The 18,810-nt window shown below is 52.5% G+C and overlaps 8 protein-coding genes across 8 annotated transcripts; 5 read left to right on the top strand and 3 right to left on the bottom strand.

The window, feature by feature from the left end:
- The first annotated feature begins 173 nt into the window (after positions 1-173).
- VE01_07609 (uncharacterized protein) lies at positions 174-2,093 on the top strand. The gene is made up of 2 exons (XM_018277042.2): positions 174-891; positions 942-2,093. The coding sequence occupies exons 1-2, from the start codon at positions 352-354 to the stop codon at positions 2,013-2,015; spliced, it is 1,614 nt and encodes a 537-aa protein (XP_018128975.1). The 5' UTR covers positions 174-351; the 3' UTR covers positions 2,016-2,093.
- Positions 2,094-2,367: 274 nt separating this feature from the next.
- Positions 2,368-3,184, bottom strand: VE01_07608 (uncharacterized protein). Its single transcript, XM_018277041.2, has 2 exons — positions 2,947-3,184; positions 2,368-2,886 (listed from the first exon to the last, which is right to left on the bottom strand). Exons 1-2 carry the CDS (start codon positions 3,051-3,053, stop codon positions 2,595-2,597), a joined length of 399 nt encoding a protein of 132 aa, XP_018128896.1. The 5' UTR covers positions 3,054-3,184; the 3' UTR covers positions 2,368-2,594.
- A 455-nt stretch (positions 3,185-3,639) lies between these two features.
- VE01_07607 (uncharacterized protein) lies at positions 3,640-4,879 on the bottom strand (the record flags this gene model as incomplete). The annotated part of the gene is made up of 2 exons (XM_018277040.1): positions 3,640-4,704; positions 4,796-4,879. The coding sequence occupies 2 exons, from the start codon at positions 4,877-4,879 to the stop codon at positions 3,640-3,642; spliced, it is 1,149 nt and encodes a 382-aa protein (XP_018128973.1).
- Positions 4,880-5,300: 421 nt separating this feature from the next.
- On the top strand, positions 5,301-8,679 carry VE01_07606 (uncharacterized protein). The gene has a single exon (XM_018277039.2). It carries the CDS (start codon positions 5,461-5,463, stop codon positions 8,662-8,664), a length of 3,204 nt encoding a protein of 1,067 aa, XP_018128972.1. The 5' UTR covers positions 5,301-5,460; the 3' UTR covers positions 8,665-8,679.
- A 788-nt stretch (positions 8,680-9,467) lies between these two features.
- On the top strand, positions 9,468-11,584 carry ERG1 (Squalene epoxidase). Its single transcript, XM_018277038.2, has one exon. It carries the CDS (start codon positions 9,563-9,565, stop codon positions 11,183-11,185), a length of 1,623 nt encoding a protein of 540 aa, XP_018128895.1. The 5' UTR covers positions 9,468-9,562; the 3' UTR covers positions 11,186-11,584.
- Positions 11,461-13,139, bottom strand: ALG5 (dolichyl-phosphate beta-glucosyltransferase). Its single transcript, XM_018277037.2, has 2 exons — positions 12,803-13,139; positions 11,461-12,701 (listed from the first exon to the last, which is right to left on the bottom strand). Exons 1-2 carry the CDS (start codon positions 12,926-12,928, stop codon positions 11,607-11,609), a joined length of 1,221 nt encoding a protein of 406 aa, XP_018128974.1. The 5' UTR covers positions 12,929-13,139; the 3' UTR covers positions 11,461-11,606.
- A 146-nt stretch (positions 13,140-13,285) lies between these two features.
- Positions 13,286-17,236, top strand: VE01_07603 (uncharacterized protein). The gene is made up of 4 exons (XM_018277036.2): positions 13,286-13,990; positions 14,038-15,006; positions 15,059-17,149; positions 17,206-17,236. Exons 1-3 carry the CDS (start codon positions 13,572-13,574, stop codon positions 17,112-17,114), a joined length of 3,444 nt encoding a protein of 1,147 aa, XP_018128894.1. The 5' UTR covers positions 13,286-13,571; the 3' UTR covers positions 17,115-17,149; positions 17,206-17,236.
- A 17-nt stretch (positions 17,237-17,253) lies between these two features.
- Positions 17,254-18,766, top strand: VE01_07602 (uncharacterized protein). The gene has a single exon (XM_018277035.2). It carries the CDS (start codon positions 17,268-17,270, stop codon positions 18,162-18,164), a length of 897 nt encoding a protein of 298 aa, XP_018128969.1. The 5' UTR covers positions 17,254-17,267; the 3' UTR covers positions 18,165-18,766.
- Positions 18,767-18,810: the final 44 nt, after the last annotated feature.

The following is an 18,810-nucleotide window of genomic DNA, read 5'->3' as shown; positions in this document are numbered from 1 at the left end:
CAACTAGTGAAGGCTTGATAGTCCTAATTAATGTTACCATGCCAGATAACAGTACGTGCTAGATGCTACAGGACCCACCTTCTCCACAGATACCCCGCGTTTAACATGCCAGCAGTAGTAATTGTTGGGTTGTGGAGCAGCGGGCTGGCTTTCCCCAGCCGGAAACTGGGAGAGGTCGCGCCGCGCAATACAGGTGGTGCCGGCAACACCTGCTCCGACCTCCACCACTTGTCGCCCAGCTTGATAATATAATATATAGCTGTTGTCGACGCTCTAATATGAGGGGAGTAAACTTTTTATCACGCTCAATCCCAACTGCTCAATACAGTACGCCTATTGACCTCGACAACTATGTCCTCCGAACGCGTTTCAACGATGCCTGTTTCGGATGAATTTAAAGGCCTCACTCTCGTGGATGTTACGCCCAAACTAGAGAAAATCTGGATTAAATACCCTAGGCTAGTCCAGCTGAATTTGCTTTTGCTCTGCGCTTTCCTTGGCCAGACTGCGACAGGTTACGATGGGAGCATGCTAAATGGTATGCAAGCTCTTCCGCAATGGCGAGAGTACTTCGGTTCTCCTAGCGCTGGGAAACTCGGGGCCATGGTCAACGGTGTTGCCTTTGGTGTTTTAATTTCTCTCACATTCTCATCTCAGCTATGTGAGAAGATTGGAAGACGGTACCCCATTACCATTGGCACCTCGATTATCATTGTCGGCTCTATATTGCAGACGGCGGCCGTTCATTATGGCATGTTTATCCTCGGTCGCTTCTTGATTGGTATCGGAGGTGGTCTTGTGGCCGTTGCGGCGCCGCAATTAATGATGGAGTGTGCATATCCATCACACCGTGGAAAGTTGGTTTCTCTGTATATGACCCAATGGCCTGTGGTAAGTTTAGACTACCCCAACCCGCCCAGCCTTGATTAACATTGTTGCAGGGATATCTGATTGCTGCATGGACCACCTATGGCACTTTCAAGCTCCAATCCTCGTGGAGCTGGCGCCTACCCAGCATGCTGCAGATTGTTCCGTCCGTCATTCAGTTGATCCTGAGCTTTTTCGCCCCCGAATCGCCCCGTTGGCTGATATACAATGATCGAACCGACGAGGCTATCGACATGATAGCCAAGTATCATGCCAATGGGGATCGTAATTCTCGCCTGGTCCGGTTTGAAGTAGCAGAAATCCAAATTGCTCTTAATCAAGAGAAGGAACAGAAGGCGATGCAGTGGAGTGAATTCGTTCGCACTCCCGGCAATCGACGCCGCCTTTTTATCCTCATCTTCGTCGGCTACATGACCCAGTGGTCTGGCAATGGGCTGACAAGCTATTATTTACCCAAGGTCCTCAACTCTATCAATATCACAAAACCTGAGACGCAACTATTGATCAACGCTTTAATAGCAGTCTTTAAAGTTGGCTGCTCTATTGTCAGCGCGCTGTTGATCGACCGGGTTGGACGTCGTGGACTCATACTCTTCGGAACTACCACCATGTTTCTCGTGTTTATCATATGGACCGTCTTGTCCGCCCTTAACCAAGAGCAAAATTTCCACAACAAGAGTTTAGCCTCGGCCGTCGTCGCTATGATCTTTATTTTTCAACTCGGATATCAACCCGTTGGCGCCTCCGCCATCGTCTATGTCATCGAATCTGCGCCATTCTCCCTTCGGGCCAAAACCTCGATGATTTTCCAATTATGCGCTTACACCGCAAGTGTCTTCAACAACTTTGTCAACCCCATTGCCATAGATGCTATCAAATGGCGGTACTATATTGTATATTGCGTCATTTTGGCGTTTGAGATAACCATCACTTTCTTCTTTCTGCCAGAAACCAAGGGCCGGGGTCTCGAGGAGATTGCAGAAATTTTCGATGGTCCCGCAGCCGCAATTACTGTTCAAGCCGAAAAAGCTAGCGAATTGGGTCATGATAGAGGTTCAAGTGACTCTCAGAAAGGTGGTCAGGCTATCAACCATCTGGAAGTAGTTCAAGGGACAAAGACTGTTTAATTTAGGCTATTCTATGGGTTAATGCCCGACCTCTTATATGATTCTCACTATGTGCTCTTTAATTAAACGCTACTGCTGTCAATTTATTTAATTTTTATACTGTAGCTTACTGCGTAGCATGCGGTGAAATATTACTACCTCTGGAACGTTATCTCGGATTTGGTCTGTTGAACCTGACAACCACCACCGCACCCTCCTACTTAAACCAAATCGCATACAGAACTTTCACATACGACCATAGACTCAAGAGAATTGGGCATCCCGTCCGCTCTGCCATACACAAGCTTGAGATCGGTGGATTAGTAGTTGGGTGGGTGACCACCAGCGAATACCCACTGTTGTATGTTTTTACCTCTTATTTTGCCAGTTTGATATGTTTTGATATTTCGTCTACGGTACAGTGCGAACATAAATGCTAGAAGAGCCGCGGGAGCCAGGAAGTCCCCGCAGATATTAGATACAGCACTCTAGTGTCCTCAAGTGGCTTCACTTGCTTGAGGGTGACGTTTCCCTTCTCCGAGGCGCATCATCAAACAGGCATCCATTGCTGGCGGGATCTCCATTTCAACCAGGTAATCTCTAATCCTCCGCCGAGTCACCGCGCCTGGCCGTAACCTCAATCTCAATCTTCATCTCTTCGTCCATCAACCCAGCCTGAATCATCGTCGCCGCCGGCTTAACCTCCCCCAGCCACTTCCTCGTCACCGGCCAGCACAGCGGGAACTGCTTTGCATCCGGCAGGATATACCTGACCCGTACGACGTCTGCCATGGTCGCGTCCGCCTCACGCAGAGCTTTATCGATGGTGCGGAATATCTGTTCGGTCTGCTCGACGATGTCTGGGGATATTTTGCCGGTGGCGTGGTCGTAGCTGTGATTGTTGTTGGGATTTTGAGGTTTTGGTGATGTGTGAGTCAATGTGAAAACTTACCCTGTTGTGCCTGAGACTATGATCCATGATCCGGTTACTACGGCTCGAGAGTACCCGATGGTTTCTTCAAATGCGAAGCCGCTTCTTATGAGTCTTCTTTCGGCCATTGTTTCAAAGAATTAGGTTGTGAGTTTGCAAGCTGTATGTTTGGAGTTTGAGCTTGGGGATGACGAGGGTCGTGCCGCGATATTACTCACACCCAGTCCAAATAGTAGCGTCTAGTCTGGTGCAGCTTTCAGCGCCGCCTTATGCCACCACAACCTACAGTCTGTTTTTATATAATACAAAATCTTTATTCATGCCGCCCAAAGGTCTGAAGGGTGCTGTGCGTGATAGGATCGATACAATAAATTCAGTCCGTTGGGATTTATTCCTTTGGCATAACTTCGAGAAACTGACTCATTAAAAGGGCATGTCATAAAATTATAACTCTCGAGTGATTGGACGACTTCATTTTAATCATAAATTTCCGTATACACATATGTTATGGATAGTGCACATTGGGACAGTTGAGTGGCACAAGTACAGTCACGGAATCTCCTGAGGGGCGCAGTATATATTCTCGATTGCACGTCATGGGAACTATTAGCTAGAAAATGTGCTCTTTGCACCTCAAATTGGTATATTGAACGCCTGCCTGTGCCTCTCAAATGCCTTGAAATCCATCTCCAGCCGCACAAAAACCGTGATACCCTAGCGCACGCTGATCGTGAACATCATGTCCAGCGCTGTCTGCGTAACATATGCGCACAGTCCCTCTGGTTCACCATCCTGGGCCTCAGATATCATTCCAAGATAGTCCATCCGCTCGAGATCCTGAAAAACAACCGGCAAAAACCCCTGACGGATCAGATAATCCGCCATCATAACCCGGCTCGCCCTCCCGTTTCCATCAGGAAAAGGATGGTCGGAAGCAAAGTAAACGCACAGCTTCGCGGCGAAGATCAGGGGATGTAGTTGGCCCATAGCGTGAGTCTTATCACGCCACTCAAAGAAACGTTTCGTGCACGCGGGCACCTCTTGGTGGTAGGGGAATACCCTCAGAGGATTCGACCTGACAGAGATGGGTAAGGCGCGAAATTCGCCGAGAGGGACTCTTGGGCCCCAGGAGTACTTGGCTGCTTCTTCAGAGTCTGTGCCGCGTAGCAGTGTGCGAGTGAGTAGTTTGATCTCATCGAGTGATATCCCTGCCGTTCCGGGGTTGGCAAGAGCAGAGTCGCTGACGTGGCGGGAGACAATAATATGATTTCTCAGCTCTGCGACTTTGGAGGGACTCTGAGAAGACAGATCGCGAGCAGGAGGAAGATCGAGATCTGGCAGGGCCTGGGTGCGTATTGTCCCAAAATCTTCATAGCGTGAGAAGAACTGGCTCTCAAGCCCTTCAGAGATCAAGGCGTCTCCGAGTGACAGTGGGTTTGCTTCGATAGCCACGCTTTGGTGCGCCCACTCAGGTACCAGAGAGTGAGTGACTGAGATGCGTAATTGTGGGCGCTCCCCGAAAAATATCTTAAACTTGTCCACAGATTCCAACTTGCTCTTTAGCTTTTTCTGTGTCTCAAGCCATGGCCCCAGGTCACGGGGTTTGAAGTGGTCTTCCCAGACTTTTCCGGAGTTTGCGAGCCCTTCGTACTCTGGGGAGCCAGGCCTCAGGTGGCTGAAGGCAGGCTCGTAGATGGACTGGAGGAGTTTGAGGCGCTGTGAGGTGGTTCGGGTTTTGAGCTGGCGGGGAGCGGCGGAAAACCCTCTCACGGCGGCTTTCTACCACAGTGGCAGAGTTTTGAAAATTGCGGCAGCCATTTTGTGGTCAAGATGAGGATTTGTAGTAGCTGTTGAGATGGCAGAGGTTAACAGTGGCTGGCGCAAATAAGTAGTCCCTTAACATCTGTTCTGGTCCATTTGAGAATAAGCCGCCCACGAATACACTAAGCGACATAATTCACTGTAATTTAACAAAGTCTCTATTAAATTTAATAAAATATTAAATGCCGATTAATTAACGTATTACTTTTATATCCTGCTACTTCAAATTGTTGAAGTTATTTGGCTTTTAATTTCTAGATGCAGAATCAAATATATTTATCCCCTTATTTCGCATATCAGGTTTATAAGAATAGTTTATCTTAACAAAACCTATAACTATCGTTGATTTTCTTTTCTATAATGACCAATTTTAAAGTCTATAGCCATTTCCATATTTTTTTTAACAGTTCATTTATTAATTATCACTTGGTTCTCCCTCCAAGCAATTGTCGTCCGAAAGTTCCAAGTTCGGCCGAGGAACAAAGTACTGCCGGCCCGAGCTTGAAACCGGAGATGGACGACAGAACATGATGTGGATTTTGACCTGAGCCAAAATCAATCTCAAGCTCCCTCCCATCGACAATTCAGCCCCGAGCAACAACAAATCCGCTCACGCTCATTCCACCACTATCAATTGCAACCTCCCAGCGACCCCGCGTCTCCCGCATCTAATAATGCAGTGGGGGCACATGCAGCGTTCGCCCTCGTCATAACATGTCTCTCGGACTCCCCGTTCCCTCCCCGGGCGCCCTGCGAGCCCTCCGCCAGCTCGCCCTCGGAACATCGTGTACCGTCGCCTTCACGACCGGGCTGCTGGCAGAGGACCGCAGGCGCCGAATCCATTCCGCGCGTGAGGTGCAGGAGAACGGCCGACGTATCAAGTCGTCGAGAAGCTATCACGGGGCGGCGGGTGCGGTTGCGGTTGCGAATTTTGAGGACCATGTTTTGAATCCGCCGTTGTATTCGGCGGGGGATGGCGAGGTGGCGCCGAAGTCGATTGCGAGCTGGGGGAAGGATGCGTCGGTGAAATCGAAGAGACTTGTCCGCCCGCAGTCACAGCGGGAGTTGAAGGATGATTTGGAGCCGGTGGTAGCGAAGGAGAAGCGGGATGCTTCTCACGATGCCGACTTGCGAGCGAGAACACAAAGCCATGCTACTCCCATTGCTATTAGAAAGACTGGACAGCGTCAGAGTCGACAGACTGTGTTGGCTGCCAGTATGATGGAAACCCTTGAAGCCGACAATTCAGCTGGTGGGATTGAGTTGGCTGCGAACGCTTTCTTCGAGTCCTTTGAAAATGGGCTGTACATCGGCAAAGAACCAGGACGCCATGAATCCCAACTTTCGAAACGGCTGGTTACAGCGTGTGGACAACTCTTCGATGCTTGCCAAAAACACAACTCAATTGGGGTATACGTTCCGGTCATCCAGAAACTCCTTAGCCTGGGTCCAATTGAAGAAGACCTCTTTTACGAACTTCACACCCCGGAGGTGATAGCCCACCTATTGGAAATAAAAACACGCAAGGAAGGAGAGGATCAAGGATATCTTGAGGCGTTGCACTCGGCATCCTCCATGTATATGACGGAGTTTTCTACAAAGCGACTCGAAAACGCCCATCCTAAGATGCGACATCTCGGCGTGCTTCTCTGCGCCAAAGCCATGAAGGAACAACTCTACGAACTAACCGATTCCCTCTATTGGCGAATGTCTGCTATTCCCAGCGACGAGGCCCCTTCCTGCGTCGACTACCTCATCCTTGCCAACCACGGCATGGGCCACCACAAATCCGTGCTACACTACTTCCGACGCTTCTTCGTCCTCACCGAACCTTCGAAATACGAACTTGACGAAGTTGTCGGGGCAGTTCTCGACTCGTGCCTTCGCAAAAACGCACTCGGCCAGGCTGAGGATGTTGTCCGTACCGGTGCCGAAATGGCTAGATCTGGGGGGTTCAAGATAAGAGCGGAGTGGCCTATGAAGGTGCTGGGGCAGCATTGGAGGAGTACGCGCGATCTTGCGTGTACACGGGCGCTTTTTGGCAGGCTTGAGACACTGGTGGATTGTATTGATCTACCGCAAGCGCTGTACAGTGCGATTATCCAGTTCTGCGTCGAGGACGGGAAGGATGACCAGGCTAGCGCATACCTCAATCAACATACGTCGGCGAATAATGGCGCGGCAAGCCTGAGGACCTGCGGCCATCTGGCTCTGTCGAAGGCAATGAAGGAGGATTGGGAGGGTGTCGAAAGCAGTCTTAAAACCATGAAACCTCTCTTGGTCGACCATAAGACGAAAGAACAGCACGCACAAGTATTCGCACCGATATTCAAGCTCTACACCAAATCCCACAGCGTCGCCGAGTCAGAGCAGTTCGTCCGAAAGGTCATGGAAGAGTATGGACTCGTTCCAAACATCTACGTATCAAACATCATGGTCGGGAAATACGCAGACGCAAACGAAATCGACTCCATCCCACACTGGCTTGAGACCATGCGTGCCTTCGGCCTCATCCCCGACGCCGTCTCTTTCAACGCCATGCTCAGCAACTACCGCGACGAGTGGAACACCCCCTTCGTCGACCTCCTCCATCTCTGCCACAAGATGAAAGACACAGACGAGAATCTCCTCGACCAATGCACCGCGCGCATCCTTCGCGAGGCCGCGATACGAGAAACTAAAGGGGATCGCTTCGCTTTCGTCCGCTTCTCGAGGCAGATCGATTACCTTCGTCAAGGCCAAGCCGACAGCGATAGCGGGCTGGACTTCTACCCCTCTATGCGCGAGGCTATGGCTAAAGGATCCCCCCGCAAAACACTGCGTATTTACCACTCCGCCCTAAAGCGGGAGCACATCCACATCCCACCCTCCATGTTCGCCCTCGCCATACAAGCCGCTATCGAGTCCCACCCCGCAGACAGCAGTATCAGCTCCCTCCTCCCCCTCGTCAGCTCTGCCAGAGAGAGGGGCGTTGATATTAGTCTCGGCATGGCGAGGCTGCTGATGCATCAGCTCGAGGACAGAAGTCTGGATTACATGGACCTGCACGCCGTGCTGAGGAAGAATACCTTACTCTTCGCTGATCACGGGCTCACCATGCCCATGGGCGTTGCTACGAAAGTCGCGAGCGTCTTCTCCCAGCGCGGCCTCAACCGTGACGCGTTGGCGCTGTGGGAGTACTACGCCGCGCGCAACGGGGTATCGCGGGGCTTAGTGGATTTGTCGAGCCTGACGGTTCTGATGCGCGTGCACATCGCGCTGGAGAATGTGGAGGGTGTGCAGTGGGTTATGGATACGTTGGAGAGAAATGAGATTGTACCGAGCAGACGGTTTATGCTTGTGATTAAGTTGGGGATTGCGAATCTGAGGAAGCAGCAGATGAGGCGGTGCGGGGATGGGGTGCCGAATGCGTTGGGGGAGATGCTGGAGGAGGCGCTGGGGGTGGTTAGGTTGAGGAGGGAGAGGCATGGGGTGGAGAGTAGGAGGGTGGGGGGGAGGTTGTTGGATATTATGAGTGCGGCGGTTGTTGAGTCGAGGCGTGGTGGTGCGGGTGAGGGAGAGGAACTGGGTGCTGCGAGGCAGCATGTTTCTGCTGGTGTGAATTCCACCGCTGAGCAGCAGAGAGAGACTGCTGGGCAGCTTCACGAGGAGGAGTCACGTGCCTCGCGGGGTTCACCGCCACCACCTGCGATGTGGACGGCTGTTTCAGTTACGCCGCTTGATCGCGGGGTTGGCTCCTCGGGACAGAAGAGGCATGAGACCCCGGTGATGCCTCTGGTTGAGAATCAGGTGTCCCCCAAGCCAACGTACGAGTATATAGAGGCAGAACCGAGGCACCACGCGAGACAGGATGCGGTGAGGAGAGTTACTTCTGGGGGAGGGGTGTTGGCAAGGAAGGTGGTGTCGGGGTGGTTGTAGATCGTTTGTGGTGGGTGTGGTGGTGGTGGTGAGGGGTGAGGGGTGAGGTTGGGGGAGGTAAGGGTTGGGATTTGTGCTATATAGTGTAACTTGCATGCACATAACTGTATTTTACACTGACCGTAATTATATATTAAGCAGTTTGAATTAATCGCTATGAAGTATTTACTATACTATAAAAATATACTATAAAATCGTTATATAGAGTCCTCTTCTCACTCTCTCTAAAGTCAATAAATAGCCCATAACCCCGGCTATCAACGTTGAATCCCATCGCATCCGATTTCATTTCCCTCTTTAATAGGGGTACCATCCCTCCCGCTCCCACCGCCGCAAAATCCCTCCTAATCCATGTAACAAACCACGCCACTCGGGTACAGTAGTGGATTCCTAGCGACGAGTCTAGCCAGATGTCACGGGAGAACGCGTGTTCCTGACTGGATAATGCGCCCCTAGTGTGAGGCTATGTTTCCTTGCCAGCCAAGGTTTGAAGGAGTCCAGTCGGAGAGTTGAGGACCGATGGTTTAGTATGGGGGGACAGATTAGCTGTGGCCGTATAGTTACTGTAGGTAAGTTGTACGGAACTCTAGGAAAAAGGAGTATGGATTTGGGGGGGAATGATAATCTCTGTAGTGGTATAGTTATGGAGGAAAGATAATCTCTACCTACAATGCTCTACTACGAGCGAGATATAACCGTACATTCCGTGATGCCCGTGATTATTCCCACCCTTCCGCCGTTGCACCCCCAAAAATACATAAACCAATGTATCCCTCTAGAACAATTTTAATTGTCCGCCCGCCCCCGACCACAAAAACCACCCCCCCCATAATCGCCTAATCCACTCTCCAAACCTCCCCCAAAACCCTCAATTCGCCCCAAAACCTCCTCTTTCACCATGAACACCCTCGTCCAGCTGCGCAGCTTCAACAGCCCGCCCACCACCGCCAAAGTCAGCGTGCCCGCCAAAATCGCCTCCGCCGTCTCCCGCCCCTTCACCTCCCTCCTCGCCTCCTCGCCAATCGATAACCAGTACCCGTCCATGACGGCGACGCAGAACACACACGAGTCTCTGGAGCAGCGGCGCACGATGCATCACGAAGCCGACGTTGTCATCGTCGGGGCGGGCGTCTTCGGGTGCGCCGCGGCGGTCACATTGGCTCGCCAGGGCCGCAGTGTCATCCTGCTTGAACGGTCGATGAAGGAGCCCAACCGGATCGTGGGGGAGCTGCTGCAGCCGGGGGGTGTGTCGGCGTTACACAAGCTGGGGCTGTCGGAGTGTCTGGAAGGCATTGATGCGGTGGTTGTTAATGGGTATAACGTCATTTACTACGGCAAGGAGGTGCATATCCCGTACCCGTACGATACGCGGGTGGAGAAGTCGAGGGCGATGAAGGAGTCGAGGCCGGTGGGGTGGTGTTTTCACCATGGCAGGTTCATTAATAAGCTCCGCGAGGCGTGTAAGAGGGAGCCGAACATCACGATCTTCGAGACGACGGTGAAGGGGACGGTGAGCACGGATAACAACGAGCAAGTCCTGGGTGTCAAGACGGAGACTACAGACCCTATAGACGGATCTAAGAAACCCGATTACTTCTTCGGCGGCCTCACCATCGCAGCAGACGGCTACGCATCCACCCTCCGAAAACAATACATCTCCAAGACCCCCGTCGCGAAATCCAAATTCTACGCCCTCGAACTCATCGACTGCCCCATCCCAGTCCCGAACCACGGCCACATCATCCTCTCCGACAACGCCCCCGTCCTCGTTTACCAGATCGGCACCCACGAGACCCGCGCCTTAATCGACGTCCCCGAGAACCTGGAGTCCGCAAAATCAGCCCTGGGAGGGGTAAAAGCACATATCCGCAATGTCGTGGTGCCGACACTGCCGGAGGCTATAAAGCCGACGTTCATAAAGGCGCTGGAGGAGGGGGGCTTGAGGAGCATGCCGAATTCGTGGTTGCCGCCGACGCAGCAGCAGACGCCGGGGATTGTGGTGCTGGGGGATGCGATGAATATGCGTCACCCGCTGACGGGAGGCGGGATGTCAGTGGCGCTCACAGATGTGGTGATTTTGTCAGAGCTGCTGCACCCGACTCGCATCGCGGACCTCTCGTCTGTCCCCGCCATGAGCCTCGCAATGCGCACTTTCCACTGGAGGAGGAAACAACTCACATCCATCGTCAATATCCTCGCGCAAGCCCTCTACGCCCTCTTCGCCGCCAACAACGCCGAGCTGAAAGCCCTGCAGAGGGGTTGCTTCGAGTACTTCCTCTACGGGGGCGTGTGCGTTGAGGAGCCGGCGGGGATGCTGGCGTGTATTCTTCCCAGGCCGTTTTTGCTGTTCTACCACTTCTTCTCGGTGGCGCTGCTGGCGATGTGGTTGATTATGTGTGATTGTGTGGGGAACGTTCTGGGGGTTTGGAAGGCGCCGCTGGGGGTGTACAAGAGTGGTGCGGTGTTGGTGAAGGCGGTGGAGGTGATTTTCCCGTATATTTTTTCGGAGTTGAAGTGGTGAGGTGAGCTCGCATAGACGGACTTACGAGGGAGCGTTGGGGTGAGAAAAAGATAAAATTGATGGGCGGTTAATGATGATGGGTTGTACTACTTACATATGCTTCGATTGGAGTGGTGGCGGGTTTGTTGAAGACATAAGACATAAACTACGGCGTTTGGGGTGTGTGGGGGGACAGGCATCCAGCATAGCCTTCAGCTGAGCCGTGGAGGCTGGTAATATTAATCATGAATCTATGGACTCACTCAATTCAATCCATTTTACAAACAGACAGACAGACAGACAGCTGAACCAAAACCCCTGCGATGTTTGAAGCATGTGATATATGTGACCTGTATGCCTGCTTTCTTTCTTTCTCTATATAACTTATAACTTTATATATACACGCGCAACAAAAAGGGTACTGTACTATAACACAACCCCCTCACCGCCGCCTATAAACCCCCAGCGCCCAACTAGCCCTCAAAACAGCCAGTCCAAAGGCCATCCCTATACTATCCCACAGCACATTCAACTTACTCCCCCCCACCTCCTGCCACGCAATCGGGACCTCCGCTACTCTTACCCCCCTAACGGCGCCGCCAATCTTGCCTCCCTCGTGCTTGGACTCTGGTATACACACCGGTGCACTCTCGGCGAGCATCAGCATCTCGACATCGAAAATCCACCCTTCGGCGTGCATGTAGGGGATTATATGTGGCAGCGCGGCGCGGGTGAAGAGTTTAAACCCACACTGCGTATCGCGGATGCGCGACGTAGCAGGTGGAGTAAGCAGCCTCAAAAGAAGATGAAAAGAATGCATCAACGCATTCCTAACAAACGACCTCTTCACCACCGCTTCACTCCCCACTAAATGCGCTCTGCTCCCAACAGCCACCGCTCTACCCCGTGCATCCTTGACTAACTCCGCACCCGCGACCAGCGCGCCGAGATCTCGGAACCGCGATGCCCCGTCCGCATCGGCGAAGACAGCATGGGTGCCCCGGACGTGCCGCAGACCATGGGTTACCGCACCGCCTTTGCCGCGGTTGCGGTGCAGGGAGATGATGCGGAGGGTATCATGGAGGGAGTGGGCGTGGGAGAAGCGGAGGGCGGTGCTAACGGTGGAGTCGGAGGAGCCGTCGTCTATGAGGAGGATTTCGTAGCCTTGGGGCTCGCTGGGCGAAGAGGAGGAGGTTTTCGATTTCGACGATTTGGTGGAGGGAGAGGGGGAGGAGGCGCGGCCGTAAGTAGCGTCGAGATAGGAAACAGCCTCCTCGAGCATAGTTTCTAACCTTGCTTCCTCGTTGTAGGCCGGGATGACGACGCTCATTGCGAGGGTGGCGGGCTCGATGTGGCCGGTGTCTTTGGAGGAGGACCCGGCGGCGTGGGAAGCGCGGTGGGAGAGCCAGTCGTCGTGCCAGCAGGCGAGGGGCTGGGGGGGGGTGACGCCGCCGGAGGGGAGGGTGGTGATGTATGTTTTTTCTGAGGGGTGGGGGTGGCGTGGGAGGGGGGCGATGAGGTGGAGTGTTAGGTAGAGCTGTGGTTGTGTTAGTCTTGGACGCGAAGGGGGGTTTGGGGAGGGGGAGGGTAGTGGTGGAACATCAGTGCAAGGAAGAGTGTGATTGAGGGGGGACGTACGGATATGAAGGCGAATGGTAGTATTGATGTAGCAGACACTACCAAGATCCACGCCGGAGCATGTCTCACAACCTCCCACGCCTCAGCGGCAATCTGCACCGCTCTATCCATCACCGCATCTGCCATAGCTCCTTATGAGACCTCGTATGCGGCAGCACTTAGTTCAGCGGGCAATTGCGCAGTCGTTCAACGGCCGCGAGCTGCCGGGGATGGGGCAAATGATGGGAGGAAGGCGCGCGAAGCTTCTCCATCTATGGGAGATGGGAGGGAGGGAGGTGGTGAGGTGGTGGTGGAGATGGGGGTTTGAGGAGTGCGGACGATCGTTGCGCGGCGCGGAACGTGTCAATTAGAGCTGGGGAGGGTGATTCGCTGCGGCGACGGGTGGGACGGGGACGGGTGGTAGCCTTGTTCAGTAGCCTTGTCTTGGCGGTGGCTTGTCAAAGTAGGAGTGGGATTTGGACCCTTAACATGTGTAAATGGTAATCGAAAAATGCTTTCAAGCTTCAGTGGCATGAGAATATTGATATAGTGATGGGTTTTTGAAATTATATTTCCATTATGTCAGCAGGAGAAGATTTTGAGAGGCTTCGCACATGTATATGCAGGGAAACTCTATATGCAGCACAGTAAGTTAGGGCCGCAGGATGCTCAGCCTCGATGGTTGACACGTCGAGATCGAGCCATGTAACTTCCTTTCTATCTATCATGCCCCCTTTGTTTCTTATTCTGCGCTGTCGCTGTATATGAAGGTATATGAAGAACCTCTCCGATGGATCCCCTCAGCATCACGGCGAGCATTATTGCCATCCTGCAGGTCACAGCTACGTTGGTAAACTACGCCAACGATGTCAAAGACGCCCCCAAAGATCGTGCGCGCTTTGCGATGGAGGCTTCAAGCCTCTCAAGCCTTCTCCTTAATTTGAGATACCAGATAGAGGAAGAAATTTGTGAGAAATCAAATGACGCATGGACGAGCCAAGTCACGTTGCTCGCTGTGCGGGATGGGCCTTTGGATCAGTACAGACATGCGCTGGAGAAGCTGCAGCTGAAGATCGTGAGCGGCAAGGGGCTGGTGAAGATTGGGAATGCACTTTGGTGGAGATTTACTGAAGAGGAGGTTGCGGGTATATTATTGAGGATTGAACGGTTGAAGAGCCTGATTCAGATTGCTCTACAGATGGACCACTTGTGAGTTATGTGAGAGATGGTTTAGATGAGACTACTTACTCTCCCAGAAAACTATCTCAAGCAATTAAATCTGGCTTGGACGGGATTTATGACAACAGTGAAGAGATAAAAATTGACCTGGCCGTTGTCCGGTCCCAAATACCTGCAATACAAGATAGTGTTGGTGCGGTTCAGGAGAGTGTTGATGCGGTTCAGCAAGAGCAAGGCAGAAAGAAGAACCAGGTGCTCGTGGAGTGGATATCATCGGCCAATTACTCATCTCAACAGTCTGATTTTATATCCAGGAGGGAGCCTGGAACCGGCCAATGGTTTCTTGACTCCCCCGAGTTCAACAAGTGGCTTGACGAACCGAGTCGGACTTTGTTTTGCCCTGGAATCCCTGGAGCTGGAAAGACTATGGTGTCAGCAATTACCGTGGATCACCTCCGTAAGGTGGCAGACAGGGCTCTCGGCGACCTCCTTGCAGTTAAGATGGGAAATACGCTCCACAGTGGCCTCCATGGAGTGGCGCAGATATTCTGCAACTACAAAACTCAGTCAGAGCAGAACACAACTACTCTACTATCAGCCATTCTCAAGCAGCTGGTGCAAGCAAAGCCCTCTGCCGCAAAGGCAGCAAACACACTTTACGAGCGCCACTACGACCAGGGAACGAGACCCTCACTCGAGGAGATCTTTGCCACACTCAAAACCACGATGATGAGTTTCTGGACCGTGTATGTTGTTATTGATGCTCTCGACGAGTGCGCTGATCGAGATGGCACTCGCAGTCAGTTTTTGGGCAGGCTACGCGATTTACAACAGGACTTTGATGTGCGACTGATGTTTACCTCGCGCGCTAACCCCGATATCATGAGCCAGTTCAAGTCTTCGCTGACGCTGGAGATTCGGGCCAGTCCTGCGGATGTGAAGCGGTACGTTAGAGGCCAGATTCACCGGCTCCCTAAATGTGTGCAACGCGACGAGAAGCTACAGGGAGACGTTGAAGATAAGATCGGTGAGGCAGTGGATGGCATGTTAGTGGTTCCCGCCCGGTTTCAAAGTCCTATCAGCTCATAAATTGTTTAGGTTCCTCCTTGCGCGTCTCCATGTAGACTCGCTTCGGGACAAGCGGACCAAAGCCAAGGTTCAGTCTATGTTGGGCATGCTTCCTAGGGGCGCGGAAGCGCTAGAGGAGGCCTACGACGACGCAATAAAGAGGATAGAGGCTCAGTTGCCCGATGACAGCAAGCTGGCCAAGACGGTTCTTTCTTGGATCACGTATGCGCAGCGGCCCCTGACTACGGCGGAGCTATGCCATGCTCTGGCAGTCGATCCCGATGATACCGACCTCGACGAGGACAACATTCTAGATGTTGAAGACATCGTCTCTGTCTGCGCTGGTCTCGTCACAGTTGATGAAGAGAGCAACATAGTTCGCCTCGTCCATTACACCACCCAGGAATACTTTTTACAGAACAGAGAGGCTTGGAACCCGACAGCTCAACAAGAGATTACAACGACATGCCTTACCTACCTTTCTTTTGGCCCGTTTAAGAGCGGCAGCTGTGAGGAGGACAAAGAGTATGAGGAAAGAATTGCGCACTACACATTCCTCGATTACGCCTCTCGATACTGGGGCCACCATGCACAGACGGTACAAGAGCAGGTGTCCGAGATAGCGCTTGCCTTCCTACGGGACAACAAACTGGTTTCCTGTGCTGTCCAGACCATGTCGATAGCTGTATATACATTCACTAACTATGGCCAATCCTTCCCGAAATATGCAACGGGGGTACATCTATCAGCGAAGTTCGGATTGCAGTACTTGCTAGCAGGACTTTTGTCGGGGTCAGATGGGGTTGGTGGCATGGCGGCCGACGCAATGGATAGGCATGGCCGGAAGCCGCTTACATGGGCAGCATCTGAGGGGCACACGGCGATAATAGAGTTACTACTGGAGCGGGACGCAGACATCAACTCGAAGGACCTTTACGGTCGGACGCCGTTGTTATGGGCAGCGCGTGGGGGGCATGAAGCAGCTGTGAAATTGCTTCTGGGGCTGGATGGAGTTGACACCAATACTAAGGATAAGCGTGGTCGGACGCCGCTGTCGTGGGCCTCAGATAGAGGGCATAGGGCGGTAGCGGAACTGCTCATGAAGCTGGAGGGCGCCGAAATTGACATCGGGGACAGGGAAGGAATAACTCCATTCTTATGGGCGGTACAAGGAGGGGCCGAATCGACTGTGAAAATGTTCCTAGGGCGGGAGGATATCGACTTTAACGCGATGGATATTCATGGTAATACGCCACTAATTTGGGCGGCACGATTGGGGCGCGAAAATATAGTAAAGCTGCTCCTAGAGCATGATGATGTTAAAGCCAACGTCAACTTAGCGGACCCACATGATCAAACGCCGCTATCGAGGGCGGCACAACTAGGGCATGAAGCTATTGTGAGGCTGCTCCTTGAGAATGAGGATGTTGTAGCTGAAGTCGACGTGGGGAACTTTCACGGCCGGACGCCACTGTCGTGTGCGGCAGAAGGAGGGAACGAAGCAACCGTGAAACTACTTGTAGAGCGGGCGGACGTCAATGCTGATTCCAAGGACAATAGTAATCGTACGCCATTCTGGTGGGCTGCACGAGCACGGAATGAAGAAACTATGAAGGTGCTTATAGACCGGGAAGATGTCGCAGCTGACTCGAAAGACTTGAATGGTCAGACGCCCTTGTTGTATGCAGCGCGGCTCAGAAACATATCTGTTATGAAGCTGCTTCTAGGACGACACGACGTCAACATTAACTCCAAGGATATAAACGGCTACACAGCGCTCTCGTGGGCAACAGTGGAAGGATATGAAGAGATTGTGAAGCTACTCTTAGAGCGAAAGGATGTTGAAGCCAACACAAAAGATTCTGAGGGTCAGACACCGCTAATGTGGGCGGCAGAGCTGGGATACGAGACAATTGTGAAATTACTCTTAGAGCGGGAGGACGTTAACCCTGAGACGAAGAACAACCTAGGCCAGACGGCGCTGTGGTGGGCGACGAAGACAAAGCGCAGGGTGATCGTGGAACTACTTATCGGGCAGAAAGCAGCCTTAACGAATGATTACTACCCAAAGGACGAGGACAGCTAGGCGCAGCTCTCGGCCGCAATGCAACGGAAGAATAGGTCAGTTAGATTCAACGTAACGGATGTACAAGGTCTGACAGCTCTCTCGTCGGCAGCACGGGAAGGGCATGGAGCGATTGTGAAACTACTCTTAGAACGTAACGGTGTTGAAGTCGAAATGAAAGACGTATTTGGCCAGACACCCCTCCTGTGGGCAGCACGGGTAGGGCATGGAGCGATTGTGAAACTACTCTTGGAACGAAGGGGTGTTGAAGCCGACATGAAAGACGGATATGGTCAGACACCCCTCTTGTGGGCAGCACGGCTAGGGCATGTAGCGACTGTGAAACTACTCTTGGGACGAAAGGGTGTTGAAGCCGACATGAAAGACAAGTATGGCCTGACACCCCTGTCGTGGGCAGCACAGGGAGGGCATGTAGTGATTGCAAAACTACTCTTAGAACGAAAGAGTGTTAAAGCCGAAATCAAGGACGAAGGGGGCCAAACACCGCTTTCGTGGGCAGCGCGAGGTGGGGGAATACTCTCGGGGTCGTTAGGGAGAAACGAATCAGTTGTCGAGCTACTCGTCAAACGACACGACATCGATGTTAACTCAAAGGACAATGACGGCCATACGCCGCTCTTGTGGGCAGCACGGGCAGGGCACGAGAAAATTACGGCACTACTCTTAGAACACGAGGATGTTAACATTAACGTAAAGGAGAAGGTAGGGGGTCAGTCATCACTTTCGTGGGCAGCACTGAAAGGGTATGAAGCAGTTGTGGGACTACTCTTGCAGCGAGAGGATATTGAAGCTGACGCAAAGGATGTTCACGGCCAGACGCCGCTGATGTGGGCGGCAGTCGGAGGATACAAAACGATTGTGGGTATGCTTTTGGATCGGAAGGATGTTGACCCTGCGGCGAAGAGCGACTCCGGCGCAACAGCACTGGGGATGGCGGAGGGGAAGGGACACGAGGCGATCGTGGAGTTACTGGAGTTGAAGCTGGAGCACTCCCGGGCCGGAAGGGGTGTGGATGATTCGAGTGGGAAGGGGGATGAGAGTCAGGTTTAAGGACTCTGGGTTGGATCGTGATTGCCTTCACAGACGACAGTTGGTCTATAATTCGGACTGCCAACATCCACCTCGTGCAATACGTACGAGCAGCCGAAATCACATCGGCCGCCGTCATCACTAGCGCCACCATCCCTTACGCTCACGCGCCAACAGATGCGTAATCTGGCATGATGAACTCTGAAGTAATCCCCGGAGAACTTAGACAGATGCCAACATCTGTCAAAGTGCGGGGCAGCGACGGGAGTGCCGTGGGATAGATGCGCGTGCGATGGACGCGAAGGATGATAATACTGAGTACCGAGTACCGAGATATGCAGCGTGTTGTAGAACACGGGAAAGTCACCGGTACCGGCTGGATATGCAGACATGCAGACTACAGACCCCTGCCGGCTGAATGCCTTCTTGGTCTTGGTGGTGGCTTGCAGAACTTTTCCAGCAACCATCACAGAACGAGCCACAAGCCTGCTCCACGTAGCCAAGATAGACGCTAAGCGGCCGGTTTATCCCCGCGTCTTCCATATAGTGATGTTTTTGAGAATATGGCCTGTTGATATAGTAATATGCCTATAAATAAATAGAATAAACAAACAATATACCCCTTCCCCGCGCGTTTATTCGAGTCAGTCCCTCATCTCTTATGTAC

Source organism: Pseudogymnoascus verrucosus (genome assembly GCF_001662655.1).
Source record: "Pseudogymnoascus verrucosus strain UAMH 10579 unplaced genomic scaffold scaffold_32, whole genome shotgun sequence".
Classification (NCBI taxonomy): Eukaryota; Fungi; Ascomycota; class Leotiomycetes; order Thelebolales; family Thelebolaceae; genus Pseudogymnoascus; species Pseudogymnoascus verrucosus.
Note: the sequence above shows the minus strand (reverse complement) of the source record. Positions and strands in the feature narration are given on the sequence as shown.